Source organism: Oryctolagus cuniculus, chromosome 4 (assembly GCF_051225735.1).
Source record: "Oryctolagus cuniculus isolate XC-2025 breed Fujian yellow rabbit chromosome 4, ASM5122573v1, whole genome shotgun sequence".
NCBI lineage: Eukaryota > Metazoa > Chordata > Mammalia > Lagomorpha > Leporidae > Oryctolagus > Oryctolagus cuniculus.
This window is the reverse complement of record NC_142870.1, coordinates 125,886,511-125,905,184: the sequence shown is the minus strand read 5'-3', so window position 1 is coordinate 125,905,184 and position 18,674 is coordinate 125,886,511. Positions and strand designations below refer to the sequence as shown.

At 38.7% G+C, this 18,674-nt stretch overlaps 1 protein-coding gene and 1 non-coding gene across 18 annotated transcripts in view; one reads left to right on the top strand and one right to left on the bottom strand.

The window, feature by feature from the left end:
* MME (membrane metalloendopeptidase) overlaps positions 1-18,674 on the top strand; it is a 157,629-nt gene that overhangs the window by 89,785 nt on the left and 49,170 nt on the right. For 11 of the 17 annotated variants that reach the window (XM_089330255.1, XM_089330252.1, XM_089330247.1 and 8 more), the window contains 2 exons: positions 2,374-2,469; positions 2,786-2,862. In XM_089330255.1, the coding sequence (XP_089186381.1) occupies positions 2,374-2,469; positions 2,786-2,862 (173 nt within the window). 17 annotated transcript variants of the gene reach the window in all.
* On the bottom strand, positions 1,697-1,770 carry TRNAI-AAU (transfer RNA isoleucine (anticodon AAU)). The gene has a single exon. It is a non-coding gene; the product is annotated as a tRNA-Ile (tRNA).

Here is an 18,674-nt window from a genome sequence, read left to right as displayed (position 1 = left end):
CAGTCAAGGCTGTGCCAGGTCAAAGTCAGGAACCAGGTACTCAATCCAGGTCTGCCACTCGGTTGTAGGGACCTAATTGTTTGACCTAATTATCTGCTGTCTCCCAGGATCTCCCTCAGTAGAAAGCTGGAATTGGGAGCCACAGCCAGGAATCAAACTCAGGCACTCTGATATAAAATGCAGTGCATTCCCAGCAAATTAACCAGTAGGCCAAATGTCTGCCACTGGATATTCTTTGTGTTCCTAAAAATACTCTCGATCTTTATTCTAAAATACCGGTAAATTCCTTAGAAATAGTTTGATATTCTTTTGGTCTTTGCTTTTGTAACTTGTTATATGGGACTGGGACAGTGCAGTCTCTGGAAGATTAGTCCCCACAGCTGCAGCAAGACTCTGCTGTAGCAAGACTCTGCTGTATGAATCTGGAAGTTTTCCAGTCTTGTCCTGTGTGAGTCCTGAGCATTTTTATCTGTTGGTTAGGGTGTGGCTTGCTCACACACCCATCACACACTTAAGATCCATACTAAGCTGAATACTTGAGAGTACCCATCACTGACCTCGGAAGTTCTCTTTTTGAGCAGATTTTTTTCCTGTACAGTACCCTGTCCTTGGATCCCTGAATGCTCAGCTTCTTGTCCTCGACTCAGGGGGTCCCAACTGGGTTTCTGCTTCCCACATTGTAGCATGAAAACTCAAGGTGATAAGCAGGGGCAATCATAGGATTGTCTTTGTTGATGGTCTTCCAGGGATCATTCTCCTTTTTGTCTGGATGTTCTGTGTAATGTGAATCACTGTTTGGTATATTTTGCCCATTGGTTGGTTGTTTCAGTAGCATGTTAAATACAGTCCCTGCCATTCTGTTTTAGCTGGGAGTTGAAGGCATTGACACTTTTAATATTCTCAAGATGATTCTATTATACAGCCAGATTAAGAAACACTCCTGTAAAACTCCAGCCTAAAAAATGTGGGCTGATGCTATTTCCATGGATATCTTCACCTAGGGCAAGTAAAGCATGGTAATAATACAAATTGCAATTGTAGAAATATTTCATTGCACCTTTAAAATATGTGAATTCTGAGCAGTAATGCCTTGCCCTCCTGCTAGTTTAGGAGATCCCGAAGATGGAGCAGACACATGCCTTCCCCACACCCCCAGCATTTTTACAAAGTAAAGGCTTGGTGCATCTATGTTGATGGTGACTTATCTAATTGATCATCTTATGTTGTATTAAATTGGGAGTGAAAAACTGCAAAAGTTTTGTGAATCCCTCTTTAAATGTAGTTAAGTGAAGAAAAGTATATTTTTTTCAATCATGTCCATAAGTCCTTAAAGATTTTTTTTATTTTTTATTTTTTGACAGGCAGAAAGGACAGTGAGAGAGAGAGACAGAGAGAAAGGTCTTCCTTTCCCGTTGGTTCACCCTCCAATGGCCGCCGTGGCCAGCGCGCTGCTGCCGGCGCACTGCGCTGATCCAATGGCAGGAGCCAGGTACTTATCCTGGTCTCCCATGCAGGTGCAGGGCCCAAGCACTTGGGCCATCCTCCACTGCACTCCCTGGCCACAGCAGAGAGCTGGCCTGGAAGAGGGGCAACCGGGACAGAATCCGGCGCCCGGATTGGGACTAGAACCCGGTGTGCCAGCGCCGCAAGGCGGAGGATTAACCTAGTGAGACGCGGCGCCGGCCTAGATATGTACTGGCCCATACGGGGATCGAACCCGCGACCTTGGTGTTATTAGCACCATGCTCTAACCAACTGAGCTAACCGGCCACAGTCCTTAAGGATTAAGAATATTTTCTGACATTCAATTTACTTAAATTCCTACATTTTAGTGTAATTGGGGTTCAATCTACTTTGTCCTGTCTTCAAGAGACCAAAATAGTTTCTTACCCTTATCCTTAGACTCTTGGGATACTAGCCCTGTAAGGAATCTCAAGAGAATCCCTTGACTCTTGGCAAGGATCACTCAAACCTTAAGTCTGGTGTGAGTTTATTTTGCTAAGAGTAGTAATCAAGCTAAATATAGCAACTTCTAATTCTCCCAGCAATCCACTTGTCCAACTTGCTGAACTTATCCTGCTATCTGTAGAAAACCTTTAGATAAGTTTTTGTCACTTATTTAAGTCATTAATTCATTCAACTAATATTTATTGATCATCTGACATGTGCAGTCTCTTAACATCTGCTGGGCAGTGTCTTGTTCCTTTCAGAGCACTTTTAAATAATCTGTGATAGTAGTAGGTTAACATGAATATATTGGTATAATTAGTTTGATATAAAAGATTAATTACTTGGTTATATGGTCTTTTACATAGGTTTATATTGAAATTTAGAAATTATAAACATTATGTTTCTATTTCATTTACTGCCTAGGCCTATCAGAATTATGTTAAAAAGAATGGAGAAGAAAAATTACTTCCTGGAATTGACCTCAATCACAAACAACTATTCTTCTTGAATTTTGCCCAGGTATCACATCTTTCTTCACTGATAATTATGGAAATCATTTTGAGTTATAATTTCACAGTAAGTTAGAAATTGCATGCTGAGTTTTCTTGTCTTAATCAAATATGGCAGAGCATTTGATTTGACTGACTTTCATTGTTAATAATAGATTGTCGGTTCAGATTAATGATAAGCAATTATGTTTCTGGTTATCCATTATTGAGCATTATTTGAAGAGTCCACGGTCAATGTGTACAGAATTCTAGGTTTTTCCCCTACTCTTCCCAAATAATCTTTGAATCTGAACACAGTGCTTTGCTTTTTCTCTCCCTACCCCTAGGTATGGTGTGGGACCTACAGGCCAGAGTATGCAGTCAATTCCATTAAAACAGATGTGCACAGTCCAGGCAATTTCAGGTACGTGAGTAAGAACAGCAGCTGGAGTGCTCCAACATTGGCTCCATTGCTTTACCATTTGAGATTGGCCTTTTCTAACTCTGACTCTGCAACATTGGGAGATGCAGTATTTTTGTTTGTTTGTTTAGTGTTTGAGGGTCACAGATAGGCTCACTGAAGCACATCAGGATGTTTGTTGAAGCGGCCTTGGCTGCTCTATTCCCCACAATACATGTGTCTCAGGCTCAGTGCTTAATGGACTCCCAACAAAGACGTTGCTTCAGAACAGTGGCTCTATTTAAAGTTGACATGAGACATGTCTACGAGGCTATGAATGGTTTAGGCCTAGACCCAGGAGTTTCAAATTGTCAACAAAGATTTCCATTCAATACGAAGGGAAACCTATTAATTAGAGGTTCTACAAGATCAAATAGCATTATCCACAAAGCTCTAGCAGAAAGTACAATGAAGAAGATATTGGAAAACAGCTTGTTAAAAAAGCCAGAGAAAAATGTTCTACAGAGTGAAGGATAGAGTTAGAAGATTCCTATGGTTCCCAACAGAGAAAATCTGAGAACAGTGGGTTGAAAATGAATCACTTTAACCAACCTCTGAATGTTAAGTCCTAAATCTATGTGTATCTGCGTGTTTTAGAACTGAATTCCTAAAATTATCTTTTCTCCATGTACTGTAACATTTAGTCACTCATTGATTGGAAACACCTCTCAGGCAAGAATGTCTGAAAAAAAAAATGTAGGGTGATTGCAAAACGGAGTTTGAGATCCAGAGACAACTAATGGGCTAAATTTGAAAGCTCTACCTAAAATGGATGTGAGCTCACCGCCTACATCATTCATTCCTAGAGAAAATCATTCAATTATGAAATAAAAATGTAGTACATTTATAAATGGAAGAATGTGCTGTTTGTTCTAGTGTCCTTATTGTCATTGTTATCATCGCCACCTAGAATTTCCCTTAACAGTTCTTTCAAAATTGATTCACTTAACCACTGATTATTTTACGCCTGTTATCTGTGTAATCCAAGCTAAATTAAGTCCTGCTAAGATTATCCAACTTAATTGCTTTTCATGAAATGAGCAATAAAAGCCACTGGATCAATTCCCATTATGATTTGTTGAAGAAACTTTCAGTTTTAACTTTTAAAACTTGTCTTTTTCCTCACTGAAGTTCCAAAGTTAAAGTATAAGAATTAAATTCTGGGGATAATAGAAAGCATCTGTAAACTCACACAAACCACCATAAACTCTAATTTGTCAAAAAGCTTTGCCTTTTATATCCATATGAACTGAAATATGTATTCATAAAACCTAGGTGAATTTAAGTAATATTATTGTAATAACTTATACAACTCGATCCTTGGAGAATGAGAGGTTGCAAAATTGTTTGATAGGTAAAGTTTGTCTGTTTTTGAGTGCTAGCTTTTTTATTTTAACCACTGGATTAAAACTTCTCTGTTTGCCCTCCTCTCTTAACCCAATATTCTTAAATAAAACCTAGCCCCTTTTTTCTGATCATACAGACTATTGTTAAGGTCATTACTTATGATTTTGCCATTTATTTTTCATTGAAATCACTAAAAGTTGCAATGTGTAGAATTATTTATTCCCTCATCAATGGTAATACGTTTTGACTTCTCACTTTGACTTTTCATTCTGGTATTTCTGTATGGTTGTCTCTACCATATTTCTTTTTCCTTTTACTGTATTGCCTGCTGGAAGCTAACTCATTCCCCCATTTGGATCAGCTCAGAAAACATATTGTTACCCTTATATGATAAAAGACACTTTGAAGTTAGAAACACTTAAGTTCCAACCATGGCTCCACCATTTACTAGCTATGGCTTAACCTCTATGACTCAGTTTCTTGATATGTAAAATGAGAATAAAGTTATAAGAGTTGCTAGAGGGTTAATGTTAAGGCAAATGGAGTGCAAAATTTCCAAAAGTTAGTAGAAAAATTTAATTAAAAGATAACTTATTTTAGTACAGATAATTTTTGAAATCTATGTACAGTTTTTATAACACATTTCCATGAACTTTTTGAAGATCCCTCATAGTATGATCTCAAATTTTTTTTGCACTAAAATAATCCCAACTTTCTGTTTTTTAAGATTTTACTTATTTATTTGAAAGACATGGGCCGGCGCCGCGGCTCACTAGGCTAATCCTCCGCCTAGCGGCGCCGGCACACCGGGTTCTAGTCCCGGTCGGGGCGCCGGATTCTGTCCCGGCTGCCCCTCTTCCAGGCCAGCCCTCTGCTGTGGCCAGGGAGTGCAGTGGAGGATGGCCCAGGTGCTTGGGCCCTGCACCCCATGGGAGACCAGGAAAAGCACCTGGCTCCTGGCTCCTGCCATCGGATCAGCGCGGTGCGCCGGCCGCAGCGCGCCGGCCGCGGCGGCCATTGGAGGGTGAACCAACGGCAAAAGGAAGACCTTTCTCTCTGTCTCTCTCTCTCTCACTGTCCACTCTGCCTGTCAAAAAAAAAAAAAAAAAAAAAAAAAAAAGAAAGACAGAATTACAGACAGAGAGAGGGAGAGACAGAGTAAAGGTTTTTCATCTGTTGGTTCACTCTCCAAATGGCTGCAATGGCTGGAGCTGGACTGACCCGAAGCCAGGAGCCAGAACTTCCTCCAGGTCTCCCGCGTGGGTGCAGGGTCCCAAGGACTTGGGCCATCCTCCACTGCTTTCCTAGGCTATAAACAGAGAGCTGGATAACAAGAGGACAGTCGGGACATGAAACGGCACCCATATGGGATGCCAGGGCCACAGGCGGAATCTTAGCCAACTCTCCACAGCACTGGCCCCAGTAATCCCAACTTTAAAAAAATTCATTTACTTATTTAATATATTTATATTTTTGAGAGACAGACATACAGAGCTCTCATCCTCTGGTTTACTCCCTAAGTGCTCTCCACACCAGGGATGGACCAAGCTGAAGCTGTGAGCCAGGAACTCAATCCAGGTCTCCCGCGTGGGTGTCAGGAACTCAACTACTTGAACCATCACTTCCCACTACTTGAACCAGCTACTTCTCAGAGTGCGCATTAGCCATGAACCTGCAATCAGGATCCCAGCATGAATGCTAGTCCAGGGAGTCTATTATGGGATGTGGGTGTCACAGTGTCATCTTGAATGCTGAACCAAATGCCTACCACAAACCTAACTTTTAGTTCTATTTTCAGTAAACGTTTTGAAATGCCCTGTATATGTGTTTGGAAATCAGTACTAGGGTTTTTTTTTATATAATATGTATGAACAGAATAAGAATTCCTGTGAAAAAGGTTTATGTACTTTGCAACATTTCCCTGTTACCTAATAATCATAGGCTTTTTATAGTTCATTTCTTTTATTCTGCATAGTCCAGAATATTAATAAATGACTTCTAGTTGCCAGATATGTAGGATTGGGCTGGTGTTCTGGCGCAGAAGATTTAACTGTTGCCCCCAACACCAACATTTCATGTCAGAGCACTCATTCGACTTCCAGCTGCTCCACTTCCAAGCCAACTCCTTGCTAATGTGCCTGGGAGAGCAATGGGAGGTAGCTTAAGCACTTGGACCCTTGCCACTCATGTGGGAGACAGAGATCTGGTTCCTGGTTTCATCCTGGCCCATCCCTGGCCATTGTAGTCATTTAGAGAGTGATATAGGGATAGGAAATCTCTTTCTCTATATATATTTCCCTCTCTATGTCACAGTGCCTTTTAAGTAAATATAATAAATCTGTTTAAAAAGCCAGAGTTATTAATGTATTCCTTTGTTACCCACAATTTTAAACCAAAAACAATATTTTTACATAAATACAATTGTTTACATAAATACAAATGTAAAATTATTTGTATCATTAATTTTCTTTTGTCCTGGTTCTAAAGATGCCGCTTGACTATTTTTCATTCATAATAAGAAAAGTTATGAATGTTTTTTAAGGGTAAATGGAATGTCAACCTTTTGTCAAGGAAATTACTATTTTCTCTGGAGGTAAAGGGATTTCCTTGGCAAAAGGTTGAAGTTACATTTAGTTTTGGAAACAGGCTGCTTCCTGGCTGTACAAAATAAAACATACTTTTAAAGGAGCTTTAAAAACTAATAGACATTGAGTTACTGTTGAAAAATTGGGCTTGACATTTTGTGTAGAAATATTTCTGAAATAGAAGAAAATTTATAACCTATACTTAGCCACAGTATTTTTTTTTAAGATTTATTTATTTACTTGAAAGTCAGAGTTACACAGAAAAAGTAGAGGCAGAGAGAGAAAAAGAGAGAGAGGTCTTCCATCTGCTGGTTCACTCCCCGATTGGCTGCAATGGCTAGAGCTGAGCCAATCTGAAGCCAGAAACCAGGAGCTTCTTCTGGGTCTCCCACTTGGGTGCAGGGGTCCAAAGACTTGGGCCATCTTCTACTGCTTTCCCAAGCCATAGCAGAGAGCTGGATCGGAAGTGGAGAAGCCGGGACTCGAACCGACACCTATATGGGATGCCGGCACTGCAGGCAACAGTTTTACCCACTATGCCACAGCGCCAGCCCCTTAGCCACAATATCAAAACAAGGCAATATATACTTGACATAAAGCTAAATCTGTAAAACCATATTTATATCTAACTGATAGTTGCTGTATTCCTCATAACTAAAGTTTCATGTACTTTAAAATGAATTTTTGAAATCTGTACTACACAAAACAAACAAAATATGGAATATTCTAGAAATTGGACCCATAATTTAAATGTTAACTTCTTTTATAGAAATCCAGTTTTGGCCAACCATCCACAGCCACTATGATATATAAAGGTTTGATACATTTTTAAAGCAAGTTATAAAAAAACCAAATTATTTTGATTTTCTGAGAAGTAGAGGGGGCATTTTATAGAACTACTGCCATTATCATGGCAAGAGATGTTTCTCATGGCTAAATTTGCAATACATTTGAAAGAATATTCTTTGTGGTGTTATGTAGGCATTTTCAACTAAATGACTATTTGGTTCCCTTTTATTGTGTAAATTAGTATGCTTAGGCTAAACCCTGGAAATACTAATATTTCTTCCATTTACCTTAAATGTGAACATTGTCTCCTGATACTTTATATGAATACCAGATGGGAGTTTGGTGAGCCTTGTACATTCCCTGTTAATACCTATTAATCTTTAATGCAGACCTGGAAATTTAATCAAGCATTTATTTCTTTATGAGTGGATAGTGGGACATTCACTTAATAATGTGACTTTGCTTTGAAAGAGCATAAAAAGTAGTTCATAATAAAGATTGGAGGAGGGTTTCATGACAAAGACAGTTAACCTTATATCCAAGCCATTAATTCAGAAGAAATAATAAAATGTTGTCAGATGACTCCATCATTGAAAAAAGCTACTTCAATAGCTCAAAAATACAGTAAATTGCAAACAGGAGTAGTCAGGTATAGTATAGGGTATAAAATCAATTCTTGGCCACATGATATTCAGCTTCATGTCTCTCAGGAGTCTTTAATATAAGTGGTTATTTGCTAAGAGAATAAATAGCAACAGCCCAAAAAAGTATTTTGTGTAGTGCAGTTCAAAATTCATGTAAATAAGCTTGATAAATAATCAATGGAAGTCTGTTATTCTCTATTATTAGACGTGCAAACACAAGAACTACACCATTTTCATATAGCTTGGGGATCATGTAAGTGTTCTGTTCTATTAGTGAAATATGATCTCACTCAGGGAAGGGATTAATTTTATTAAAATAAATTCACTTTTCAAAATAGATGATTCATATCATCCATCCAAAGAGTTGATGTTATAAACATGAGACATTAATCAGAGTTTTAGGAAAGTAAGTGAAGCCCTGGTGTGTAGTTGACCTAATTATTCAGAATCAAATTAGCTCCGTGAAGTCTTTGGATGGAAAGAGAGGAGATGGGATGGAGCGCTCAGTGCACATTAGGTGGAGTGTTTTCGCACTGCCAACTCCCAGAGGTGTTTTGTATAGACTTTCCTTTCTTTGAGGTGGTTAGCTTTTGGGGGAGGTGGGAATGGGGAGGATTTGAGTAATGTTTGTTTGTTTTTATTTGCTTTAATGTTTTTAGAGAAATACAAATATTTTATTGAAGCACATATTTCTATAAAATTAAATCTAAGAAACAATCCTTTGAAAAAATTTAATAAAATAAAAACAAAAAAAGTGCAATTGTTTCAGTCAGTGACTTTCAAATGCTTATCCCATCAAGGAGGGAGCTGAATGCGTAGGCCACCATGACAGCTAACCCTTAGCCAGCGTCTAGTGCTTCCTCAATTGGGAGGAGGATTGGATTAAATGCAGCTTTATGATTCCTCCAGGAGTCCTAAAAATCAAACAACTGAGAACATTTTCACCCTCCCCAAAGTCTAGAGGAGTTGTGGTGTAGGGGGATGGAGGGCTAGTTGATGTGTTGATGAGTGTCATATTAGAAAGTCACACTTTCAGAAAGTCCACATGGGTCTGTCTTTCCTGAAATGAGGAGAGGACAAGGAAATGCTTCCTTTCATGTCTAGTTAGAACATAGCAGCAAATAAACAACAAATTACTAAACAGTGCCTTGTTACTCCGATATAGGTTATCACCATGACCAGGTTATAAGTCCATTCATTCAATAGGTGCTGTGATGCAAACCACTGTCATAGGCTTTGGGGTTGCTACAGGGAGCGAGGTAATCACCATACCTTGCCTGGTAGCAATTACACTTTAGTGGGTGTGTCAGGGAGCAAAGAAGGCAAAAAAAAAATCATCACAGATTATAGTTAAGTGATTTTTTTTAAAGATTGTATTTATTTATTTACTTGAGAGGTAGAGTTCCAGAGGGAGAGACAGAGAGAAAGGACTTCCATCTGCTGGTTCATTCCCCAAATGGCCGCAATGGCTGGAGCTGAGCCAATCCAAAACCAGGAGCCAGGAGCTTCTTCTGAATCTCCCATGTGGGTGCAGGGGCCCAAGCACTTGGGCTGTCTTCTACTGCTTTCCCAGACCGTGAGCAGAGAGAGAGACTGGAAAAAGAGCAGCTGGGACATGAACCGGTGCCTATATGGGATGCCAGTGCCATATTACTCCATAGCACTGGCCCCTGTAATAAGTGCTTTGATAGGGATAGTAAAAGTGGGAGCAATAAGTTTAGGTAGTGTCAAAGGAAGCTGAAAAGGAGGTGTTTTTTCAAGACTCATTCATCCATTCATATATTTGTGAAGCAGAAAAGAGGGATCTTTCATCCGTTGGTTCACTCTCCCAGTTGGCTGCAATAGCCAGGTCTGGGCCAGGCCAAACACAGGAACTTCATGTGGATCTCTCCTGTGAATAGCAGAGGACCAAGCACTTGGGCCATCATCCAGCACTTCCTAGGCACATTAGCTGGAAGTTGAATGAGAAGCAAAGTGGCTGGGACTTGAACATGCACGCTTAGCACTTTGATATGGGATGCCTACATGGCAAGCAATGGCTTAACCAGAGCACCCCATGCTGGCCTTGGATGATGTTTAAGCAGAGACATGAAGGATGAAAAGGGGTTGACCACATAGCACCTGGGGAATAACTTTCCAGGGAGTAAAACCTGCAGGAGCAGCAGACCGTAAAGAGGAAAGAGCTTGGACAGGTTGAGAAATGAAAAGCAAGTCAGTGGACTTTGAGCCCAAGAAGTAATGGAAGCAAATGTGTCCTGAGGAGGCTGCGACAATAGGCTGGGGCCACCAGGGTGCTTAAGGCCATGGAGGAGAGTCTGAATTTCCTTCCAGCCCTTGCATAGGTGTATGGAATCTGATTTAAGTGTTTAAAAATTACTCTGTTGCCTTGAGATTGGTCAGCGGAAGAGGAGTGGTAGGTTGAATTCAGGGCAGTGTACCTGCTGTTTATGGAGATACCCATGAGTCAGGATGACCTCTCCTGTCACTTGTCCCTGCTCTTCCCTCCACTCCTGGCCTCTTGCCTCCGGGCCCCTCTTCGCCAGCTTGGGTGACTGCGGTGCCTTGTCTCAGGAGAAGGAAAGGTGCTGGTCAGGGCTGGTATGGAAACACCACTGCTTCATCCTGTGCTGACCTATCTCCCTTGAAAATCCTGTTTGGTGCTGATAGTGGGCTGGGCAGTGTTGTTTTTGCCCATTGGAGTCAGAGATAAGAAGAAATTGGCATTTGACCAGCCCATTCCAGTTATTCAGGCTGAATCCCATTTCTGATATTGAAGGAATCCTTTTGGAAGAAAATAATAATTTTCTATCTTCTCTACTGAATCGAATCAAATATCTATTTAGTTATTTTGTGAGCCTTTCTAGATGTAGTGCAAAATCATGATTTATTCTTAGAATAACTGTAACTCCACATGTGAATTACTCTTTGACTTTATGAACATGTGCTGAGTGTTTATAAATTATCAGCCCTCCAAGACAACCGTAGATGCAGGTTTAATCTTATTTACATTTTTCAGATGAATAAACTGAGGCACAAAAAGGCCTCATACCCTGGATTCAAACCAAGCAGCTGTCTCCAAAATCTGTCTTCTTGCTTTATACACTTTTTTATCATTTCATTTTAAAATGATGTGAGCTGATTCATTGGATTAGTTGTGGGTATTTCTTTTCCTTTAAAATTTAAATTCCAAATTCACTCACTTGACCTGCATAGAGAAATTCTACCAGGCTGCCATGTGATATGGACATAGTATCATAATGCTGATGGTGACTGTGTTTTTTTTTTTTTTATCTATTTCAAAGGATTATTGGATCTTTGCAGAACTCTGTTGAGTTTTCAGAAGCCTTTCAGTGCCCCAAGAACTCATACATGAATCCAGAAAAGAAATGCCGGGTTTGGTGATCTACAGAAGAAGCAGTGCAGCCCCTGGCTAGACCTGCAACATCTCAGAAATGGGGAACCTGCTAGCCTGGAGAAGTGGGCCCTGGGGGTCACCATAGTTACTTAGGGATAATTCACAAAGATGAGGGCATCCGAGTACAAATGAAATTAGGTTATTGCGAAAAGGATGTGGAGGGAGGAGAGGGCCTAAGTTCTGTCAAATCAATCACTTCTCGACTTCTCAAAAGGGGTAATTAATGTTTAATTTCTAAAGATAATATTACCATTCATTTCCATTTCTCATGTTACCTGTCAGTTTGATGTTGTCCCGAGAAAGCAATGTTAACCACTTGAAGAAGACAAAAATTTCTAATCAAAGGGAAAAAGGAGATATTGAATAATATAGTTGGGTACCAAAGTGACATGACAGTTTAAAATACATTGCCTACATACTTGTTTTCACTTTCATTTGCAACATTTATGCTCCCTCAAAACTCTTCCAAAGAATTCTTATACATATGAGGCCTTGGGGCTTAGGTAGTTGTAAATCCACTTTGCCATGTATCAGTTATTCATTCTGCAATCATAGCATTTTTTAAGCACTCTGAGCAAAATAGACATCTCAAATGATTGTTATCCCGATCAGATACTGAAGTTTCTGAAAGCCCCTGCAGATTTCTAAACAATTTCTCCCTCTCCCTATCTCTCTCTCTCTCTCTCATACACACACACATGCACAGACACAACTTGGTCTTTTTAAGAGATTTGTAGTAATGTATAAATAGCTTTTATATTTAATTGTTAACTACATTTATGACGAAGTCATTGTTATTATAGGTAATCATTGAATATTAAAGTTTCAGAAGTTTCAGTCCAAGATAAACAGTTTTGAACAACCAACAGTTATAAAGAACTGTAAAATGATGTACAGATAAACATTTGAGACTTTTTAAACTTATAAATCATATTGGTGAAAAGCTTTAATGACAAATGTTGGGGTAAAAAATTGTCATTGAACGGTTGTCTGGAGATACGTAAACTTGTGGTTTACAAGCAAAATTTTCAAAATTAAATCTATCCTGGGGGTGACTGTGATCAAAGTGTGAAACTGCATCTATGTAGCGCTACATCTCCTACCTTTTCAGGTTTGTCATCTGATGGAAATATTTTGATAATAAACAGAAATTTTGAACCTGTTACTCACTAAGCCTCAGTGCCATTCTTGTAGCTTTGGAAAGTGCATTTCTAAATAGAAGTGAGGGGCCTGCCCTAGAATGCTAAGTCACATAGCATTATAGATGGGAACTGTCTAGTCCCTGATGGCAGTTCATTTGTTGAGGCTTTGATATTCTTGTCTTTCCCTGTCCTCTTGGCTAAGTTGGTTCATTCTATTATCTGAAGATTTACAAGAGATGCACTTCCAAAATCTTTGCTTTTCCTAACAGAACATGGATTTCTATCCACAGTGCAATGTTGGCTTTCTTTCCTCCTTGAAAATTCCCATCTTCCTTTGTAAGAATGATATCAGAATATAACATACTGTAGGTGTACTCTCGCTCACACAACCCTGTAGCCAGCACCTGTAAGAAACAGAACACTACCAAACCTGAGAAGCAGCGCCCCTTTGTGATTTCATTCCTCCAAGAACAATTCCTGTCCTGACTTCTAACATGAAACACTAGTTTTGCCTGTTACTATCTTACGTAAATAGAATCAATCAGTACATATTCTTTCACATCTGGCATCTTTCTCTCATTTGTACATTTGTGAGATTCATCCTTATTGTTGAGTTGATTGTAGATCTTTCATTCTCATGGCTGAATGTATTCTGTTGTGTGACTATACTGCAATTCATCCATCGAGGACAAAGCTCCTTGCAATACTCATTGGTGAGGAGTCCGCCTTCATACTACAGTGTCCACAAGGATCCTAGGTGCAAGGTGGAAAGGAGGCCATCCTGGGAGATGAGTCCATGTTCTGATCCTCTTCCACCATACAAAAAGGGTGACCTTTAGCATTTGCTATATTTTTCTGGACCTCTGCTTATCTCACTTAACTAAAATAGAATTAAATTCCAGTAGTTCTCAGCAAGAAAATGAGTACATGTGCAGTGCTCCCTTACCCTGAATGTGTTCCCCAGAGGAGAAGTAGGCAATGCAACATCAGAACTTCCATCTGAATGCCTGAGTCCAGTTAGACCACAAGACCAAAGCATCATTGAGTTTGGTTCTATGCTGTTGTTGATAGTAGGTGTTCAGATAGGGCAAAATCTTGCTAATTTTCTCAAAAGTATTTATAATTCCTGTTCCCACAGTTGAATTCTCATATTAGAAGACATCTGTTAATTTGGGAGGAAAATAAAATTCCACTCTCTCAATGAAAAATAATTAGAAACCTTTCTTGGGTTTCAGTTTCAAAAATACAAAATGAAATCAATCAAACATTTTTCATATCATTTCTTCTAAGCCTAATCAATTCTGTATCAGGCTGAAAACACCAAGGTATGTCTACCTCCCAATTATGTCTTGAAAGTTTTAAGAGTAAATGAAGTCATTGTCTTTATATGATCTGACACTTCCTGACAGCCTCAAAGTTTTGATTTATTGGATTGATCTACATTGATGATTTTTTTGCAATCCTTGTTACCTTGCTTTCTATCTCCATATTGATCTGTCCATCTTTTAAAATGTATTTAAGTGTAGCTATGGGATGAGTGATAGAAACTATTTCTCTAGTATGTTCTTGTTTTCACCAGCTTCCCTTCTTCCAAAGCTTACCATAGTTTTCTGATTGGCTTTGTTTTAAAAAGTTAAGTAAAGTTGTTTTAAGATTCTCAGGAAGTCACAAAACTTAGGAAGTCAGGTCAAAACTTTTGTGCACCATCCTGAGACTGAGGGAACTGGCTGGCCAGGAGAAGAAGAGAGTCTGGTGTTGGAATGTCACATGTTTTTTTCATCCTTGTCTCTGATATGTTTCCTTAGTTTTAACGCCTCAATATTTTGCTCTTCGTCTAGAACAATGAGAAATGCTACTCTCATTGACAATCCAATACACGAAGTACTGGACTTCTATTTTGTTTGATAAAATGGATCCCAGTTGCACAAGAGAAGCCCCATGGAAAAAGAGACTCCTGACAGAAATGTTGATGAACCCTCAGCTTGGGAAGTGTAGAAGCAATGGAAATCATAGTTTTTATTCCAGACTTCCTTTATATTCAGCAACTAATGTTTTTTACAAGTGTTGGCATGTTAACATCTTAATGCACTTCTAAATTCGTTTTGACACCATCACCAATCTCATCATCTCATATTATGATATGTTCGAAAATTGTACGCAGTATCCATGAAAACACACATGAGGATGAGGTACCTGAATTATCATTTACCTTGGTGTAAATCCTTCACATGTGCCATGAATGCTCTATGTCATTTGAAATATGGCATCAAAAGTTTAATGCTAGGGAGTTCACAGCAGCTACAAAATACCAAAGAAATGGGGATAAAGAAAACTAAATAGCAGAAAATATTAGATTTGTCAAATGAAAATACAAAAATGATGCAATGTTGGATATGCACTATTGTTTCAACTATATTAAAATATTGTTGCACAGGAAAAGAGTGGGAAAAGCATATGTCAAAAATTAAGCATGAGGGAGCAAATACTTGGCCTCGTATTGAAGACATCTATGATGATGCTGATGTGCATCACAGTGTTTAGATTTGATTGCCAGCTCTGGCCCCTGATGAGCTGGCTTCTTGCTAATGCAAACTCTGGAAGGTGGCAATGATAGCTCAAGTAAGTGGGTTCCTGTCATGACTGTGAAAGACCTTGTTTGATTTCCCTACTCCCAGCTGAAGCTGGTCCAGCCCCAGCTGTTAGAGACATTTTCAGAGTGAATGCTCCCACCCCAACCCCACCATAACCCCTGCCCATCCCCTACCTCCCTCTGGTTCTCTACCTCTGGAATAATCTTCTTCTTCTTTTTTTTTAATTAAGTAGGACTATCTCTAGGAGTCAGTATTCTAAGTGATTGTTACTGTGTTTTAGGGGGCAGGGAGGTAGTCTGTATTTTAACTTTTGCTATAGTGGGAAAACATTACTCTTTTAAAGTTATTTTTAAAATGTTATTTCAGTGGAAGAAGGCAGGGAATATGAAAGGACAATGAAAGAAGAAATTGATCAAAAAGAGAAGCATAATGTCCTTGAATTTAAGCTTTGCTAATTCATTTAAGTCACTATGCAGTTTACTGTCTCAGGCAACTTAGAGATAAGGGATCCACCCAATGCACTAGATTTTGCTCAAGAGACCCTAGCCCAGAACAGGCCAGATCAAACACTGGACTTTGACAGACTGCTTAACACAGAGTAGGGGAAGTTGGTGGACCCTCTCCTGATGGTGCTTGAAGTGATTCTGTGAGAACAAAGCTTGAGATCTACAGGGGTTTTGCGATTTTTTTTTCCCTGAAAATGCTAAAGGATTGTCTGACCCAGCCACATGCTCCCTCTTGGTACTCCTCCCAGTCAAAACTCTAGCATTTTCCAAACCCTGACCAAGATTCAGGATATAGGATGAGCCTGTGAAACCGAATCATTTGGTGATTAGACCTTCATGCTTCACCTGGTAAGTGTCACAATTCAACTGGTGATCAGAACTAAAATTTAAAGATCGAATTGGGAGGAGACAGCAGGATACAGCTAAACCCAGTCCACGCAGTGATTTCACATGCTTATTTTTGTTAAGACTAGTTGCATATTTTGAAAAACTCATGCTAGTTTAAACTAGAGATTTTGCTAAAATATATATCCAAATGTGGGGTGGATATGAGTAATTGGGCCTTCTCTCGATGTGTTTATTGTCACGATTGGCTTTCTCCAAAATAAATCATCAACCATAGCCAGGCTCAAAGATTCTCCATACAACTCTCCCCCAAAAGCCTCCTGGGCCTGGGGAAGGCCAGACTTCTAACTGCTGTACTCATTAGACAAATCTTAGGGGAAAACTGGCCCCTTTGAAACCATGCCCATCCCTGTGGATAAGGCCTGGGCAGTGAGAAGGTTGTAGAAATGATCTTTGATTCCCTGTAGAGCCGAGCATCATTCCTGAAAGAGAGATGTCAAAAACCTCAGAACTGTGTATTTCTCAAATGCTTGAAAAACACCTCACTGTGGATTATATCACACATGTAAATTTTAGTATGTGTTATCTCAGTTGTAATTTTGTTAAGACACTATGCATTTTAGTTAGAATTCATATTTAAGAAATTTAAGTCATTAGTAAAGGAGGGTAGGAAGGAAGAGTAATAACAGTACTTCTTGTGAACTGGACATAAAATTTAGATTGCTTGTGTATAGTTTTCATTTAATACAACTAATCTGTGAAGTAAATGTTGATTTTGCAATTTTACAGATGGTAACTTTAGACTTCAGAATGGTTAACTGATTTGCCCAAATTCATACAGTTAGTAAAAGATAAGACCAGGGACCAAACCCAAGTTATGGTAAAGTCCAAAATCTATGAATATTTGCTATCAAAGCTCTCTACAGCACTAGAAAATGCAAATTTCCATTTCAAAATCAACTCATTCGTTATGGTTAACAATTGCTAAAACATGTACCTTTTCAAAAAAATTAATGAAAAGCAATAATATTTGCCAGTGTCTGTATTACTTTATATTATCCTTTGTTACTTTTAAAAGAACACTGGATATTTTAAGTAATTATATTAGAAACTTACTTGATATCTGCTATGTTCAAAATGCTAACTCCACATTCATTTTCAACTCTTTAACACGAAATTATTCAATCTTGGGGCCAGCGCTTTGGTGCTGTAGGTTAATCCTCTGCTGTGGCGCTAGCATCCCATATGAGCGCCGGTTTTAGTCCTGGCTGCTCCTCTTCCCACCCAACTCTCTGCTATGGTCTGGGAAAGCAGTGGAAGATGGCCCAAGTGCTTGGGCCCCTGCACCCGTGCAAAAGACCTGGAAGAAGCTCCTGGCTCCTTGCTTCGGATTGGTGCATCTCTGGCTGTTGCCGCCATTTCGGGGGTGAACCAGCGGAAGGAAGACCTTTCTTTCTTTCTTTCCCTCTCCTTGTCTGTAATTCTACCTCTCAAATAAATAAATAAAATATTTTTAAAAAAAAAATCACTTAATCTTTTAACACATTGTTACTTTAACATATGCTTAAAGAAGTATTACCATTTGTAAGGGTGCTGTTTACTTTTTTGAAAAATCTCTTGTCATGTAAGCATTTTCTATACATTGTTCCAACAGACTAGAATATTAATTTAATCCATGTGAAAACTGTATTAACTTCTTTTGATTTAAAAGTATCTGGGAATAATTTATTTACAGACATTTTCCCACTCCCTTGTTCTTTGTAACCTTTATGCGCAGCACAGAATCAACCAAATTGTTTGCCTGGACCAAATTTGAATCCTGATTATTGACAAAAATTTAAACTTTTTTTGGCACATCCCATCTTAAAAGTATTTTTATTAATTTACAATTTAATTTCTAAATAGACCATATGAATTTATAATTTAGTGTCTTAATCATGAAGTTCTAATAAAAATAGCAAAATTAGTATGAATTATAATGTGAAAACAATGTTACCATATATTAAAGCAAAAATAAAAGTAATTAGAAAACAAAAGCAAGATTAAGTAATGTTCTTTGGCACCACACTGTCCACTACATTTGTTCATTTATTCAGTGATCAAACACTGGGCACCATTTTTGTGTGATAAAGTATACTACATTCATTATAAAGTGAAAATAAATGAAAACAATTGACCTTTTAATATATAGTAAGGCTACCATAAATGAATGTAAGTAAACATATTACACAATAAATATGTACAATCTAGAGAAAGTAAAATTGGAAAATTAGCAGGAATTTCCTGGCATGCCAAATTTATCCTAGAAGAAGTAACATTTATGTTGCATTTGACATATGGATGGGATTTTGATAATTAGAGGTGATATGGAGGTATTTTGACCTAACAGTACCTCCTAAACAAAGCTAAGCA